The 13,918-nt window shown below is 40.3% G+C and overlaps 5 protein-coding genes across 8 annotated transcripts; all 5 read right to left on the bottom strand.

Moving 5' to 3' along the window:
• Nucleotides 1-42: 42 nt before the first annotated feature.
• Nucleotides 43-736, bottom strand: LOC108616112 (peptidoglycan-recognition protein SC2-like). Its single transcript, XM_018011080.2, has one exon. The coding sequence runs from the start codon at nt 699-701 to the stop codon at nt 147-149; it is 555 nt and encodes a 184-aa protein (XP_017866569.2). The 5' UTR covers nt 702-736; the 3' UTR covers nt 43-146.
• A 1,244-nt stretch (nt 737-1,980) lies between these two features.
• Nucleotides 1,981-2,663, bottom strand: LOC149268566 (peptidoglycan-recognition protein SC2-like). The gene has a single exon (XM_089470532.1). The coding sequence runs from the start codon at nt 2,609-2,611 to the stop codon at nt 2,057-2,059; it is 555 nt and encodes a 184-aa protein (XP_089326658.1). The 5' UTR covers nt 2,612-2,663; the 3' UTR covers nt 1,981-2,056.
• A 2,355-nt stretch (nt 2,664-5,018) lies between these two features.
• Nucleotides 5,019-5,701, bottom strand: LOC108620603 (peptidoglycan-recognition protein SC2-like). The gene has a single exon (XM_018017505.2). The coding sequence runs from the start codon at nt 5,647-5,649 to the stop codon at nt 5,095-5,097; it is 555 nt and encodes a 184-aa protein (XP_017872994.2). The 5' UTR covers nt 5,650-5,701; the 3' UTR covers nt 5,019-5,094.
• Nucleotides 5,702-8,133: 2,432 nt separating this feature from the next.
• On the bottom strand, nt 8,134-13,819 carry LOC108616099 (uncharacterized). Of its 4 annotated transcripts, none has more exons than XM_018011065.2 (5): nt 13,659-13,819; nt 13,161-13,377; nt 10,123-10,312; nt 9,920-10,058; nt 8,134-9,853 (listed from the first exon to the last, which is right to left on the bottom strand). In XM_018011065.2, exons 2-5 carry the CDS (start codon nt 13,317-13,319, stop codon nt 9,004-9,006), a joined length of 1,338 nt encoding a protein of 445 aa, XP_017866554.2. In that variant the 5' UTR covers nt 13,320-13,377; nt 13,659-13,819; the 3' UTR covers nt 8,134-9,003. The 4 variants fall into 4 exon arrangements, with proteins under 4 accessions (XP_017866554.2, XP_017866555.2, XP_089325464.1 ...); XM_018011066.2 differs by having other exon boundaries at nt 10,135-10,312; XM_089469338.1 differs by lacking the exon at nt 13,659-13,819 and adding an exon at nt 13,502-13,652.
• Nucleotides 10,319-13,154, bottom strand: LOC108616097 (kelch-like protein diablo). Its single transcript, XM_018011061.2, has one exon. The coding sequence runs from the start codon at nt 12,124-12,126 to the stop codon at nt 10,771-10,773; it is 1,356 nt and encodes a 451-aa protein (XP_017866550.1). The 5' UTR covers nt 12,127-13,154; the 3' UTR covers nt 10,319-10,770.
• Nucleotides 13,820-13,918: the final 99 nt, after the last annotated feature.

The following is a 13,918-nucleotide window of genomic DNA, read 5'->3' as shown; positions in this document are numbered from 1 at the left end:
CTCGCTTCTGAAATCCCCTGCGTTGAGTCATTCGCCGCTTAATCTCGACACATGTAAAGTTTATTGAATTTTCGTATAAGTTTTTATTATGCAGCATTTGGAAAAAAAAAAGTTCAGAATTTGAGGGAAATCCTTTCGCAGGCTTCTTAAGCCTTCCAGTTGGCCCAGGTGCGGATCTCGTTCCACAGGTTGGTGCCGGGGCATTCGGTGGCGCTGACCTGACGATGGCCGTATAGAGTATAGCCGGAGCTGATCTGGCCACGGGAGACGGCATCAGCCAAAATGCCCTTGGCAGCGCTGATCATCGCAGCGGTGGGTCGGTTGTTGTTGAAGTTGCCCAGGAAGGAGATGCCAATGGACTTGGAGTTCCAGTTGGTGGCATGGGCGCCCACCACGTTCCAGCCGCGACCCTCATAGACTGCGCCATCACCGCCGATCAGGAAGTTGTAGCCGATGTCGGGCCAGCCCAGGCTGTTCATGTGGTAGGACTGGATGTTGCGCAGCTCCTGGGCACAGGCATCGCGGGTGCTGCAGTAGTTGCCGGCGGTGTGGTGGATTACGGCATAGCCCAAGTAGTTGCCCAGAGTGGTCTTGCTGGTGGGGTTGCGTCCGCCCCAAGCTGCCTTGGAGACGACGGCAACGCCGACGACGGCCTGTGCGCAGAGCAGCACGGCCAGAGCGATGATAGCCTTGTTTACCATGATTGCGAATCGAAAAGATTTCTATGCCAACTGGTGGAACTCTCTTGCTTATATACCACGGGCAGACTTGGCCCTTCGAGCTGTGGGGTGATAAACTACTATCAATGTATAATCCTGATACTCGTATCAGAGTCTTGAATATTTTGCACTCGATTTGCCAAAGCAAACTAAATGCATCCAATAAATTTCGAGTTCAGATTGCGATTTGCCTAATTTATGGCTGCTGTGCTTGCCCAAACCTTTCAACGGCTCGTGTCAAACATGAGAAGTTGTTGTTGCTGATAATACAAAGTAGAGCAGCTCTATCTGGGAAAGCCTACGCACTTCAATTAAATGATTTACGTTTAATAATTAATGGTAATGTTATTACTATTAATATTATTATTATAAATTTTAAAAATATTGTTAATGTTATTTATTATTTGTTTTATATATTAATTAAATTTTTTACTATATGCCAAAAATATGAGAGGAAGAAGAATTCTAATTGACTTCACAATTTTTGCTGAACTCTATATAAAAATATAATAATAGATTTACATATAATTAGCATAATTATTCGATGCTTAACTATGATATGCATATATTATATTCTTAGTCAAGGTAATTTTCAAAATTGAAAACAAATTTTAAGATTTATACTATACGAAACTTACTGGAATAAAAATATAAATATATACATAGATTTATATATGAATATTTATTAAATTATATATAAATATATATTTATACATAAATATATATTAAATTATAATAAGTTGAGGAGTTGTGTCTGAAATTTTATGTACATATTATTGGTAATAATAATAATAACAGTAATAGAAATATAAATATAAATAAAAATAGAAATCTTCAAGATTCACTTCGATCAATGGTCACAGCAAAGGATTAATGTAATGAAGTCATTAATCAACAAGAATTTAGATAAGCGAGCACCAAAATAAATCCGTCCAGACTTGTTTATACAGATAAGTTTATGCTATTGAATGACTTTTGAGTGGTCTAATAGAGACGATCTGATACGGAGATAGTCTGCACTTCAAACGGCCTTATTTATGAATACCCTACAATCAAAAGTACACGAGATATTATTATTGACTTGATCCCAGAACGAAATTTTGATAGTAGATTACTCTAACTGTAACTGGATGGAGGGATGGAGTGTAGAAAGCAATTGATAATAGTAATAATAATTATAGTAATGTTTTTTTTATAGCAAACATTTTTCAACGAATTAAAACTGATTTTGAAACATTAGTTCATAACTGTGTAAAGATAATTATATTTTTTTTTTATAAATTTTTATTATGCAGCATTTGAAAATTGTTTATATCGAAAATTCTTTCGAGAACTTCTTAGGCCTTCCAGTTGGCCCAGGTGCGGATCTCGTTCCACAGGTTGTTGCCGGGGCACTCGGTGGAGCTGACCTGGCGATGGCCGTACAGAGTGTAGCCGGAGCTGATCTGGCCACGGGAGACGGCATCGGCCAGGAGACTCTTGGCAGCGCTGATCATGGCAGCGGTGGGCTTAGAGTTGCTGAAGTTGCCCATGAAGGAGATGCCAATGGACTTGGAGTTCCAGTTGGTGGCGTGGGCTCCCAGAACGTTCCAGCCGCGACCCTCATAGACGGCACCATCACCGCCGATCAGGAAGTTGTAGCCGATGTCAGCCCAGCCGAGGCTGTTCATGTGGTAGGACTGGATGTTGCGCAGCTCCTGGGCACAGGCATCGCGGGTGCTGCAGTAGTTGCCGGCGGTGTGGTGGATTACGGCATAGCCCAAGTAGTTGCCCAGAGTGGTCTTGCTGGTGGGGTTGCGTCCGCCCCAAGCTGCCTTGGAGACGACGGCAACGCCGAGGACGGCCTCGGCGCAGAGGAGCACAGCCAGAGCGATGATAACCTTGCTAACCATGGTGAATTGTTGACTACGAAAACTCAACTGATGTCGGCTATAACATCGCCTTTGCTTATATATGCCACAGGAGTTGAAAATGGCGTGAGATTTATCTATTTCTTAAATAATATTTAGTCTATCGGATGAGTTTGGCATTTTTTTATTTTAGTACAAATTTATGAATTGCGAGCAATCAGATTGCGATTTGCCTGATTTATGGCTGCTGCGCCTGCCCAAACCTTTCAACGGCTCGTGTCAAACATGAGAAGTTGTTGTTGGTGATAATACAAAATAGAGCAGCTTTATCTGGGAAAGCCTACGCATTTCAATTAAATTATTTACATTTAATGATTAATGTTAATGTTTTTTTTTATATATATTACTTAAATTTTTACTATATGCCAAAAATATGAGAGGAAGAAGAATTCTAATTGACTTCACACTTTTTGCTGGGCTCTATATAAAAATATAATAATAGATTTACATATAATTAGCATAATTATTCGATGCTTAACTATGCATATATTATATTATTAGTTAAGGTTATTTTCAAAATTTAAAACCAATTTTAAGATTTATACTTTACGAAACTTACTGGAATAAAAATATAAATATATACATAAATTTATATATAAATATATATTAAATGATATATAAATATATATAAATATATATTAATTTATAATAAGTAGAAGAGTTATGAATATTTATACGTAAATATATACTAAATTATAATAAGTAGAATAGTTGTGTCTGAAATTTTATAAAAATACCAGAACCTACTTACATAATTCATAAGGAAGATGTATACAATGGAAATTCAAGCAATGATGACAACAGTGTGCGAGATATAAATAGAGATTGAGTAGAATAGAAGGAGATAGATATACAGTGACGAACTAAACTATTGGCACAGCAAGCTTTTTAAACTTTAAAGCAATTTTGTAATTGTTTTTTAACGTTTTTTTTTAGTGAAACAAAAAATTTACTAAATAGAATTGGGTATTTATTAAATTATACAGTAACAAGTAAGAAAGCTCTAGTCGAGACTGCTTGACTAAGAGATCCCCTGAGCCCTTGGAGTAATAGCTATTTCAATAATTTTTCGCGTCTTTCAGCTTACACAAGAAACACGCTCACACACACGCACACACACACAGGCATACACACACAAGCACCCACGCATAAACACGCATGGGCGCAGTGTGCGCTTACTATGAGAACTTAATTGTTTAATAACTTTTTGTGGACATACGATCTTCATGAAACTTTCAGATTATGATTATAACATGAATATGCATGTATTTGCCAAATCACAAGTCTCTAGTATTTGAAATACGCTTTTTACAAAGCTGAGGGTGAGGGGGTGAATATAGGGGTGGGGGGTAAATTTTAACAAAAACCGAAATTGTATAAATTGCATATAAGCATACATTAAAAATTTGGAGACTCTAGCAATAAAGGTGTAGAAGATATAATTTTATAACTGGTTTTCGATAAGGGTTTTTATTGATAAAAAAAGAGCAGGATGAGTTATCGATTTTTAATGATAAACTTGATATCCGCGATGTAATTACGGACATTTAAAAAAAAATTGAAGTCTCTAGCTCTTATATCTTCTGAAATCGACGCGTTCATACATACGGACAGACGGACAGACAGGGATCTGCCACGCCTCCTTCTGCCTGTTACATACATTTCAACAAAACCATTATACCCCGATTTCCCATTGAAAATTGGTTCAGGGTATAAAAATGTATGATGAAGTTTTTCGGAATAATTTGTTTTTTTTTTTTTTTGTATAACTTAAAAGATCCCCTATTCTATTTGGTCAATTTTTTGTTTCATTAAAAAAACGTTTCAAAATATTTGTAAAATTGCTATAAAGTTTTAAAGCCTTGCTGTGCCGATAATTTGTTCGTTACTGTATGTACATATTATTGGTAATAGTAATAATAACAGTAATAGAAATATAAATATAAATAAAAATAGAATTCTTCAAGATTCACTTCGATCAATGGTCACAGCAAAGGATTAATGTAATGAAGTCATTAATCAACAAGAATTTAGATAAGCGAGCACCAAAATAAATCCGTCCAGACTTGTTTATACAGATAAGTTTATGCTATTGAATGACTTTTGAGTGGTCTAATAGAGACGATCTGATACGGAGATAGTCTGCACTTCAAACGGCCTTATTTATGAATACCCTACAATCAAAAGTACACGAGATATTATTATTGACTTGATCCCAGAACGAAATTTTGATAGTAGATTACTCTAACTGTAACTGGATGGAGGGATGGAGTGTAGAAAGCAATTGATAATAGTAATAATAATTATAGTAATGTTTTTTTTATAGCAAACATTTTTCAACGAATTAAAACTGATTTTGAAACATTAGTTCATAACTGTGTAAAGATAATTATATTTTTTTTTTATAAATTTTTATTATGCAGCATTTGAAAATTGTTTATATCGAAAATTCTTTCGAGAACTTCTTAGGCCTTCCAGTTGGCCCAGGTGCGGATCTCGTTCCACAGGTTGTTGCCGGGGCACTCGGTGGAGCTGACCTGGCGATGGCCGTACAGAGTGTAGCCGGAGCTGATCTGGCCACGGGAGACGGCATCGGCCAGGAGACTCTTGGCAGCGCTGATCATGGCAGCGGTGGGCTTAGAGTTGCTGAAGTTGCCCATGAAGGAGATGCCAATGGACTTGGAGTTCCAGTTGGTGGCGTGGGCTCCCAGAACGTTCCAGCCGCGACCCTCATAGACGGCACCATCACCGCCGATCAGGAAGTTGTAGCCGATGTCAGCCCAGCCGAGGCTGTTCATGTGGTAGGACTGGATGTTGCGCAGCTCCTGGGCACAGGCATCGCGGGTGCTGCAGTAGTTGCCGGCGGTGTGGTGGATTACGGCATAGCCCAAGTAGTTGCCCAGAGTGGTCTTGCTGGTGGGGTTGCGTCCGCCCCAAGCTGCCTTGGAGACGACGGCAACGCCGAGGACGGCCTCGGCGCAGAGGAGCACAGCCAGAGCGATGATAACCTTGCTAACCATGGTGAATTGTTGACTACGAAAACTCAACTGATGTCGGCTATAACATCGCCTTTGCTTATATATGCCACAGGAGTTGAAAATGGCGTGAGATTTATCTATTTGTTAAATAATATTTAATCTATGGGATGAGTTTGGCATTTTTTTATTTTAGTACAAATTTATGAATTGCGAGCAAATCTATCAAATTCAATTAATTTATAATAAAGATACGATTTGAAGCATTTATGGCACACACATGCCGGTAGTAAAAGGTCAGACAGTCTATTTTTGATTTCTTCAAAATACAATTGTTTATCTGTAAAAACTATTGTAATAATTGTATACACAGAAATACCATGAGCTTATTGAAAGTGGGTAAGTGAGGTATATTTAAGAATAAAATAAAATTAATTGTCATCTATAAATATGTGCGTGGATCCCCAATCATAATATTTGATAAAAGCATATATTCTTGTACACCCAATTCATAAATTAAAATTATGCAATCCCTAAGTATTAAAGTTGTTTTGGCTAGAAAGTTCCATTGTTTATTTTTATTTTTCATTTTTTTTCTTTTTTTTTTTTGTACTTTATTACTTTATAATAAATCGAGTATGCGAAAGACACTTCGTTAGTCCAAATCAGGCTGTCTAGTCGGGCACTCCCCTCTAGAGTGCTTTTACTTGATTACAAACAGATACGTAAGTTGATAATACGTTTATTAGTGAGCTTTTTACAACAAATAAATAAGAAGAAAAACAAAAACAATAATCATTTACAAATTCTATTTCAGTGTTGACATTTTTCGTGAATACCCTGTAGCTATTTGTACGAATAATAGAGGGTATACTCATACCTTATAAGAAGGCCTGAATAGCGAAGCAAGTCTCAGACTCCTAGCCTCCTCTATTGGATTTAAACAACGTCCATTTAATCCTTTTTACCGATGAGCCGCTCCATAAATATTCTTCCCTTCCAACTTATTCTATTTTGGGTAGGATGACAGTTGAACAATAAATCAGTCAATTATTTTAATCTACTATATATTTATTTATAAAAAATTTGTATTATTAATTATGAACATATTTAGTTGATTATATACAGGGTATTCCGAGCTGTGTTGAAAATTCGCGTCACACTGACTTAGTGAAAAATCAATCGAGTCTTTATGAAAACACGTGATGTTTGATTTAATGTTGACTTGCCGCATGATTTACTATATTTAGCTGTCCGCACCGTAAACACAATGGAAATCTTATCACTGATTTGCTCCAATAAATTCAGAATAATTCCATTATTTGGTTTGTGAATGAAATGGTCACCGGAATAAATATATATCAAAGCCACGCCCAGTGGCGTGTGGCCGCCCAAATTCTAGAAGACCCTTCGCAATTAAGTAGTTAGTTAATTATTAACTAGTGGATACCCTACATAACGGAAAAACTTCTTAGTTCCAATGACATTTAATAATTAATAATTAGTGCAAGTCTGCTACTTATTAAACATAGTTCTTAAATTCCATTAACTATAAGGTTACTTGGGATAATTTCATATTCAATATACGGAACTCTCCTCGCATTAGTACTCACAGACTTTTGATAAAGGCACGAATTGAATTCGTAATAGTTGCTTGAATATTCCAGCTAATGAGTTTAATGAGTATTCAGTGATTGTAATCCAAATTATCATAATCATAATAATTATTATTCGGATGATTATTTAATAAACGACAATTGTTACTATGATCTTTAACAAAATTAGTTCCTATTTTATAATATTTGACAATTACGATATAAAACAATTATATATTATTGCTATGCAAACTTATATTAAGATATTTACATTAAAATATTTACCATAAAGAGAAGAAAGTTCCGCCGCACTGCTCGTCTGAGGTCCAGATCAAGAATGTAACTGGAGAAGCAGAACACACTTGCCTTTATATAGGAAGCCAACTCTTCAAACTCCAACTCAAGGGCGCGCTCAAATTTTAACCTTGCTCTGAGATAAGCTGAATGTGAATGTGTGGGTGAGAAAAGCTGAAGGGGAACGTGTGGGTGAGAAATGCTTAAGCTGAATGCGTGAAAGAGTATTAGCAGCAATCTATACACATACATACACAGCTGAATTGTTCTCCTTCAGCCTCTCTTGTTCAAGGACTTGCCTTGATGATACATTTCGACAGAGAGGCATATAGAGGCAGGCAGACATTGACGTAGAGAGAGAGAGAGAGAGAGAGAGAGAGAGAGAGAGAGAGAGAGAGAGAGAGAGAGAGAGAGAGAGAGAGAGAGAGTGGCAAATCGGCAGTGAAGATACAAGTAAGAGACAGAGAGAGATAGAGAGAGAGAGGCGGAGAGAGACAGACAGCCATAGTTGACATGTGTAGATCAGTCTTGCTCATCACTCAGATCAGGAATACATACATATATACTCCCTATAAGGCTTGCCTGCTAAATGCACAAAAAAAAAAAAAAAAAAGACAATCAATAATTAAATTCGTATTAATTTCATTTTAAACTAATATTTATTCGAATATCTTTGCATATTTAGTATACAGTATACATATAGATGTTGTACATACATAAAATATTGTTATATTTTGTAGTTTTCGTTATTTGTTTTGGATGTCTTTGAAGTGTGGTAATTGAAATAAAAAACAAAAGCTTGACAAAAACCTAAATGGAAATTGACATACTGTGTTTATAATATGCACAAAGTCTTACAGTTAGCTTAGAACATAAAAAGAGTATGCGTTCGCATAGACTTCCCTTTATTAGATTCGTGTAACATCCGGTGTGGCTCTCCTTTCTTTTCTTCACTTTACTTTCCTTTTTGGTAACAACTACTCGCGCTTAACTAGGTAAAATTCACATGATAATTAAATGAAAACCAGTGCTTCAATATACATATTAATATATAAATATATATATCATGGTAACTTGAAGAGCAAAATTCAGAGAATATTTATTCATAGGGATAGGGCTAACGCGTGTTCAAGTTTAACAACAATACGCGACGGCTAGAGGTATACATTATAATGATTTTCTATATTCAAAAACATTTGCCAATATTTTTTTTTGGTTTTTCTTTTTTTTTTTTTTTTTTTTTTTTGTATACAATATTAATAGAAAATTCAGAACAAAGTGTGGCAGAAACTAAACTGTTTGGATTTGTCCCTATGGGAGCGCACAGGGTATAGTGGGGTACGAGGAATGAATTGCAAACAAAATACAAATGTGCTAATGTTTGGGCAAGATATATATGTATATATAAAGAGAGAGAGAGAGATAGACAGGGGAGAGACAGGGAAGCGTGTGGGCGAAGGTCTCTGCTCACAACACAATAATCATGTAAACGCTTTAAAGAAATCACAACTTAGGCCTGACTCTCGTTGCGTCCAGGCACCTGGCCGGGTATGTTCACCTGGCGGCTGAGCGACGATTGCGATTCCCCCATTTGCGCATGGCCAGCAGCAGCAGCAGCAGCAGCAGCTGCTGCGACATCGTTGTATGGCGGTGGCGGAACTGCACCTTCGATTACATCAATGCCAGCATCAATAACCTCCAGATCCACATCGTCGTCGTTGTTATCATCTGATACGTTGCCGCTGCCATGAGTCGCTTGCTCGCTGCGCCGCATTGGTGGCGTGTTGGCATTCACATGAACCGTATTGTTGTTGTTCGGCATGTCGTTGTTGTTGTCCAGGTTGTCATCCATATTGGGTGCAGCATTGCCAGCGCCAGCATTCAGTGCCACAAACAGTGGGGTATTGCCGCCACCGTCTGATTGAGCCTGCGCCCCGCCAGCCGCAGTCTCGTCCTCATTCTGATAGTTGGACATGGCCACCTGGTAGGACGGCGGTGGTGCCTGCTTCAGATATTGAGCAATTGCCTCATCATAGTTGGGCAGCAGAGTCGAATATGCTCGCTCCTCAGCTCCAAAGCCACCTCCGCCAATGCCACCGCGCACAGCCATCTCGGGCAGGACGCAGGGCAGCAAGCTGCGCAGATGCTGTTGCCGGAGCGTCAAGTACTTATAGCAGCGCCAGACGATGCCAATGCAATAGGCCTTAAGGAACACGATGCACACGAATACCACCAGCACAACCACAACGAGCTCCTCTGGGGGCAGCTCCAGCAGCTTCTCGCGCCACGGCAGCCGATGAGACTCGGCGATGAAACGGTGAATGGCCTGCAGATAGCATAGGTAACCAGCAGCAGTCAAACTACAAGCCAAGCAAAAGTAATTCATTAAAATATTTGCATATCAAATAGATTTTCAGGCCACTCACGTAGTTATAGCAAAGTCAAACAACTGCAAGCAGAAGAAGGGCAAAAGATGCGACGGCTTGCCCTTGATAGTTCCATAGATCATCATCAGGGTGATGGCTATCATGCAGGTGCACACCAGCCCGCCCATATCAAAGTTCTCTGGAAAGAGAGGATTGCCAATTAAATATTGATTGCCTGGAATTGAACTAGATCTGGTGCTTACGGTAACGCTTACGATAGTTGAAGGAATGATCACGATAGGCGTAGGGTGGATCCACTTTGCTCAACGGTGTGGGCAATGCCGGTGCATTCAGATCGACGGTAAAATCATGGCTGCCGCTCTCCAATTCATCCATCATTTCCGGATTGCGCCAAATGACAGCCAGCACGCTCAGAGCCAGAATATTTAAGAACTGTGGAAAAGACGGAGAATGAAGGAATATATAAATAAGTATAGTAGATAAGTTGAGCAATGAAGGAATATATAAATAAGTATAGTAGATAAGTTGAGCAATGAGGGGCCGATGGGAGTTCATTGATGTGAGTTTATCAGAGAGCTTAAGTTAAGAATTATGAAAAATGTGTGTAAGACATTTAGGGAGATTATTATTATAAACACTTGTACTTAGTCAATAACTTACAACAGTGATTATCTAACGACCTATAGAACAGAAGCACATACTGCCTTGGCTAAGCTTGGGCAGAGAGTATATTTTTCCGTTAGGAAGAGATTTCTCATAGTGTAAACATTAGTACGGTCTCTAGACTCCACCTCTTCGGAGATGTTATATGAGGCATAGGCGTTTTTTCACAGAACAAATATCTGTATATATATTTGCAAAGCAGGAATCAAAAATAGAATATGTGAATCTTAACTCTGAATGCTCTTTGTTTGCTCTTTTTGACAGCTGAGGCACAACTCTGAGGCGTCGACTGGCTCCAGGGTTTGCCAGTAGTTCATATGCTGCGTCTGCAGCCAGTTGAGGTAGTTGAGGAAGGTGTCGTAGGTGAACTCTTCGGCGATGTGGCAGTGCAGTCGATGATGATAGCAGCACTGGCCGTCATAGATCCAGCTGCGCTGCTGTGGGGGCTGCATGCCAGTGCGTTCCAGATGCTGCAGAAAGGCATCCCGATCGGCGCCATAGCAGAGTCGAGTCGTCGTATAGCCAATGCCGTCGTGCAGGCGCTGCAGCACTTCCGGCAGCGAGATAATGCGCTTTAGCTCAACGTACTGGCACTGCCGATCGTGCAGGCGGATGAGCAGCCAGGGGGGCACCAGAGCAAAGCGTACGCAGGCAATCAGCTGAGTGACATTCAGTCGCCGCTTGGGCCAATCGAAGTTGAGCCAGCGCACGGCGGACATGAAGACCTCCAGCTCGGAGTTGACACAAATGCCGTTCGAGCTTAGGAGTAGCAGAAGGGCGCGCAGGGGCAGCTGCAGGAACTCCTGCGAGGCGACAAGAGTCAGGAAGAAGCGACCCACACGCTGCAGCTGCGAGCGATGGGCACGTTCCATGCGCAAGAGTCGTGCCTCCAGGTAGAGCATCACCGCCGACTCCTCGGTGATGGCGTGCGCCAGGCAATGATCGCACTGCCTCTCCAGCTGCACTATCCGCAGAAAGCTGGCGGCACGTAGCACCTCCAGCAAGCCGAGTCGTGATAACAGCGGGCCATCCACAATCATCCACTCGTATATGAGGCGCAAGGCACGCGGCGTCACCCAATCTGCGGGCAGATCCACGTTCAGCGTGTTGCTGCCGATATCGCAGAAGAGACCCGAGTAGCACTGCAGCACGATGAGGTGAGCGTGCAGGCAGCTCTCGCCTATGGTAACCGTGGTATTTGTTTTTAGATGCTTTCTCACGAGCGTCATCAGCAAATCGTAGAGCGGCGGCTTATCTACTCTCACTTGAGTTCCCTCCGTCTCTGGCCACTCGTCGAGCGATGCGTAGCCCAGCGAGTGCAGTGAACGCTCTTCCAGGCTGTTGTATGGTTTCTCGGACAGGCACACGGGAGGCTGAGCGGATTCTGCCTCGATACCATCCGCCCATTCGCTGCCCTCGCCACACTCCGACTCCTCGCTCAGGGGATTATATCGGACAATAGATCTCCTCACTTCCCTTTCATCATCTGACTGCATCGCCTTGTAATCGCAGTGGACTCCCATGAGATGGGTAGCGGTGACCACATGTCCACCAATTGTTGTGGATCCGAAAACATTATACATCAAAAATTTATTTCCTAATAAATGTGGTTCACTTTTCAAAACATGTCAATTGTGGCAGCTGCTCCAAAAGATATTTGATTTGAGAGAACAGAAGTTGCTTGGGCAAATGGTTTATAAACTGAATTTCGATATACAGAAAACTATTTGCTTGCAGAAGAAAAAAAACAGCTATATAAATAATTACAATCAAGCGTCGCTAAAAAAAGATTTTGCTTTCGTTTTACTCTTTCACAATGGGAGTCAAGTCAGGCCAAAATGTACTCAGTTGAGTTGGACTTGTCTGTCAGAGATAACTGGACTGATATTGTTAAGCAAACAGTAAACAAAGCGAATGTTTACAGTTAGGGCTAGAAAAACAGGAAAGCATTGAAATGGAAAACTTCCAAATGCTAATACCTTATGCATGTGCAAGGTCAATGTAAATGGCGCATATAATATACATATATACATATACATATATCTAAAAGTATGCTTTTAATTAAATACAGTAATCATCATGACAAAAGCCTCTGCAATGCAGCCATAAACATATCAGTGTTGAAATTCTAGACCGTAATCCGACACTTTGCAATGCATCAGTAAAAATTACGATAAAACGTAAATAACTTCATTTAATCACGACGTAAGCGCGTGAATAACAACTGTAAATGCTTTCAATAAAACATAATCAGGTGATTTGGTAGGTGACTCGAATCGGGCATTGCGAATCAGTTAGCTGTGCATGCATACAGAAAACTTGATGAGTCCGCCGCAACGGCCGTGTGACGTCACAATAGTGCGTGGCGAAAGTTGGCAACCTTCGTCTAGCTCGTGCAACTTTCAAAGTCGAATCGAGTCGGCAACAGTTTGAGAGTCACTGCGTATGCAGCGACAATTGATTTTTCCCTTTCGTGTCTGACACTGAACAGGGTCAACTCGAATGGGTGTATGCGTGTCCCTGTATGACTGGGTGTGCGTGTGTGTGTGTGTATGTGCTTAGCTGCAGTCATGCGTAGGCAGTAAGATCAAGGATATTGCGACGTAATTTCGCTTACCAGATGCCAGAGGCCAATCATGAGCGTAGCGGTATGTACGTGCAGGCCAAAGCAGCAGGTCCATTCCTTATTGATGCGGCCATGGGTGTTGCTGATGCCATTGTTGTTGTTGTTGTGGTGATTGCGTTGCGGACCCATTTTGACACGGATCCTAAACATTGCACGTCCCACAGCCGAGCCGATGGCGGATATGCTGGCTGTGTCGCGTCGCAGTGAACTGTAGACGGGAAAAGTGAGCGTGGTTAGGCATTAATTATACTAGATGCATTCGAATTCAATGATGAGTATGTATCGCACAAACACAAACACATACACACACTCACACACATTCAATCACTTACACCCACTTGCAAATCTATGTAATGTGCATGTGTATTGGTTTTTGTGTATTTATTATTGTGACACTTTTTCACAGCAGAGTCTCTTGCATTTGCACTTCATTTATGCACGATTTCGTAAGATTGCGGTGGTTATTTTATATACATTTGGTTAGCGTACCTCAGATATATGCTTTTATGGAATTGTAGTTAATTTTTATTACTTATTTTGTCGCGCTTCAACGTTTTTACGAGCAGCGCTTAGATTCGCTATTAGCAAAAAACCCCTAGCAATTGACCTGTGTGACCGTTTGCCGACTGCTAGTCCCTTTATTATCGATGTACTCAAATTGGTAGGGCTAGTACGGTGGTGACAAGCAGCCCGCAATATTAATAGCTGAGTCAGGTCACAAAAAAAAAAAAACCAAAAACAAAAAATCA

Source organism: Drosophila arizonae, chromosome 5, assembly GCF_054131065.1.
Source record: "Drosophila arizonae isolate 15081-1271.41 chromosome 5, UAZ_ARI_1.0, whole genome shotgun sequence".
NCBI classification, from domain to species: Eukaryota; Metazoa; Arthropoda; class Insecta; order Diptera; family Drosophilidae; genus Drosophila; species Drosophila arizonae.
This window is presented reverse-complemented; position numbering and strand designations above follow the sequence as displayed.

Excerpts from the sequence above, each read along its gene's own strand:
- LOC108616112 (XM_018011080.2), bottom strand. The coding sequence starts at position 701 with ATGGTAAACAAGGCTATCATCGCTCTGGCCGTGCTGCTCTGCGCACAG.
- LOC149268566 (XM_089470532.1), bottom strand. The coding sequence starts at position 2,611 with ATGGTTAGCAAGGTTATCATCGCTCTGGCTGTGCTCCTCTGCGCCGAG.
- LOC108620603 (XM_018017505.2), bottom strand. The coding sequence starts at position 5,649 with ATGGTTAGCAAGGTTATCATCGCTCTGGCTGTGCTCCTCTGCGCCGAG.
- LOC108616097 (XM_018011061.2), bottom strand. The coding sequence starts at position 12,126 with ATGTATAATGTTTTCGGATCCACAACAATTGGTGGACATGTGGTCACC.
- LOC108616099 (XM_018011065.2), bottom strand. The coding sequence starts at position 13,319 with ATGTTTAGGATCCGTGTCAAAATGGGTCCGCAACGCAATCACCACAAC. Across the intron at positions 10,313-13,160 it reads TGATTGGCCTCTGGCATCTG|TTCTTAAATATTCTGGCTCT; the intron begins GTAAGCGAAATT and ends TCTTTTCCACAG. Across the intron at positions 9,854-9,919 it reads TTTGACTTTGCTATAACTAC|TTTGACTGCTGCTGGTTACC; the intron begins GTGAGTGGCCTG and ends CTTGGCTTGTAG.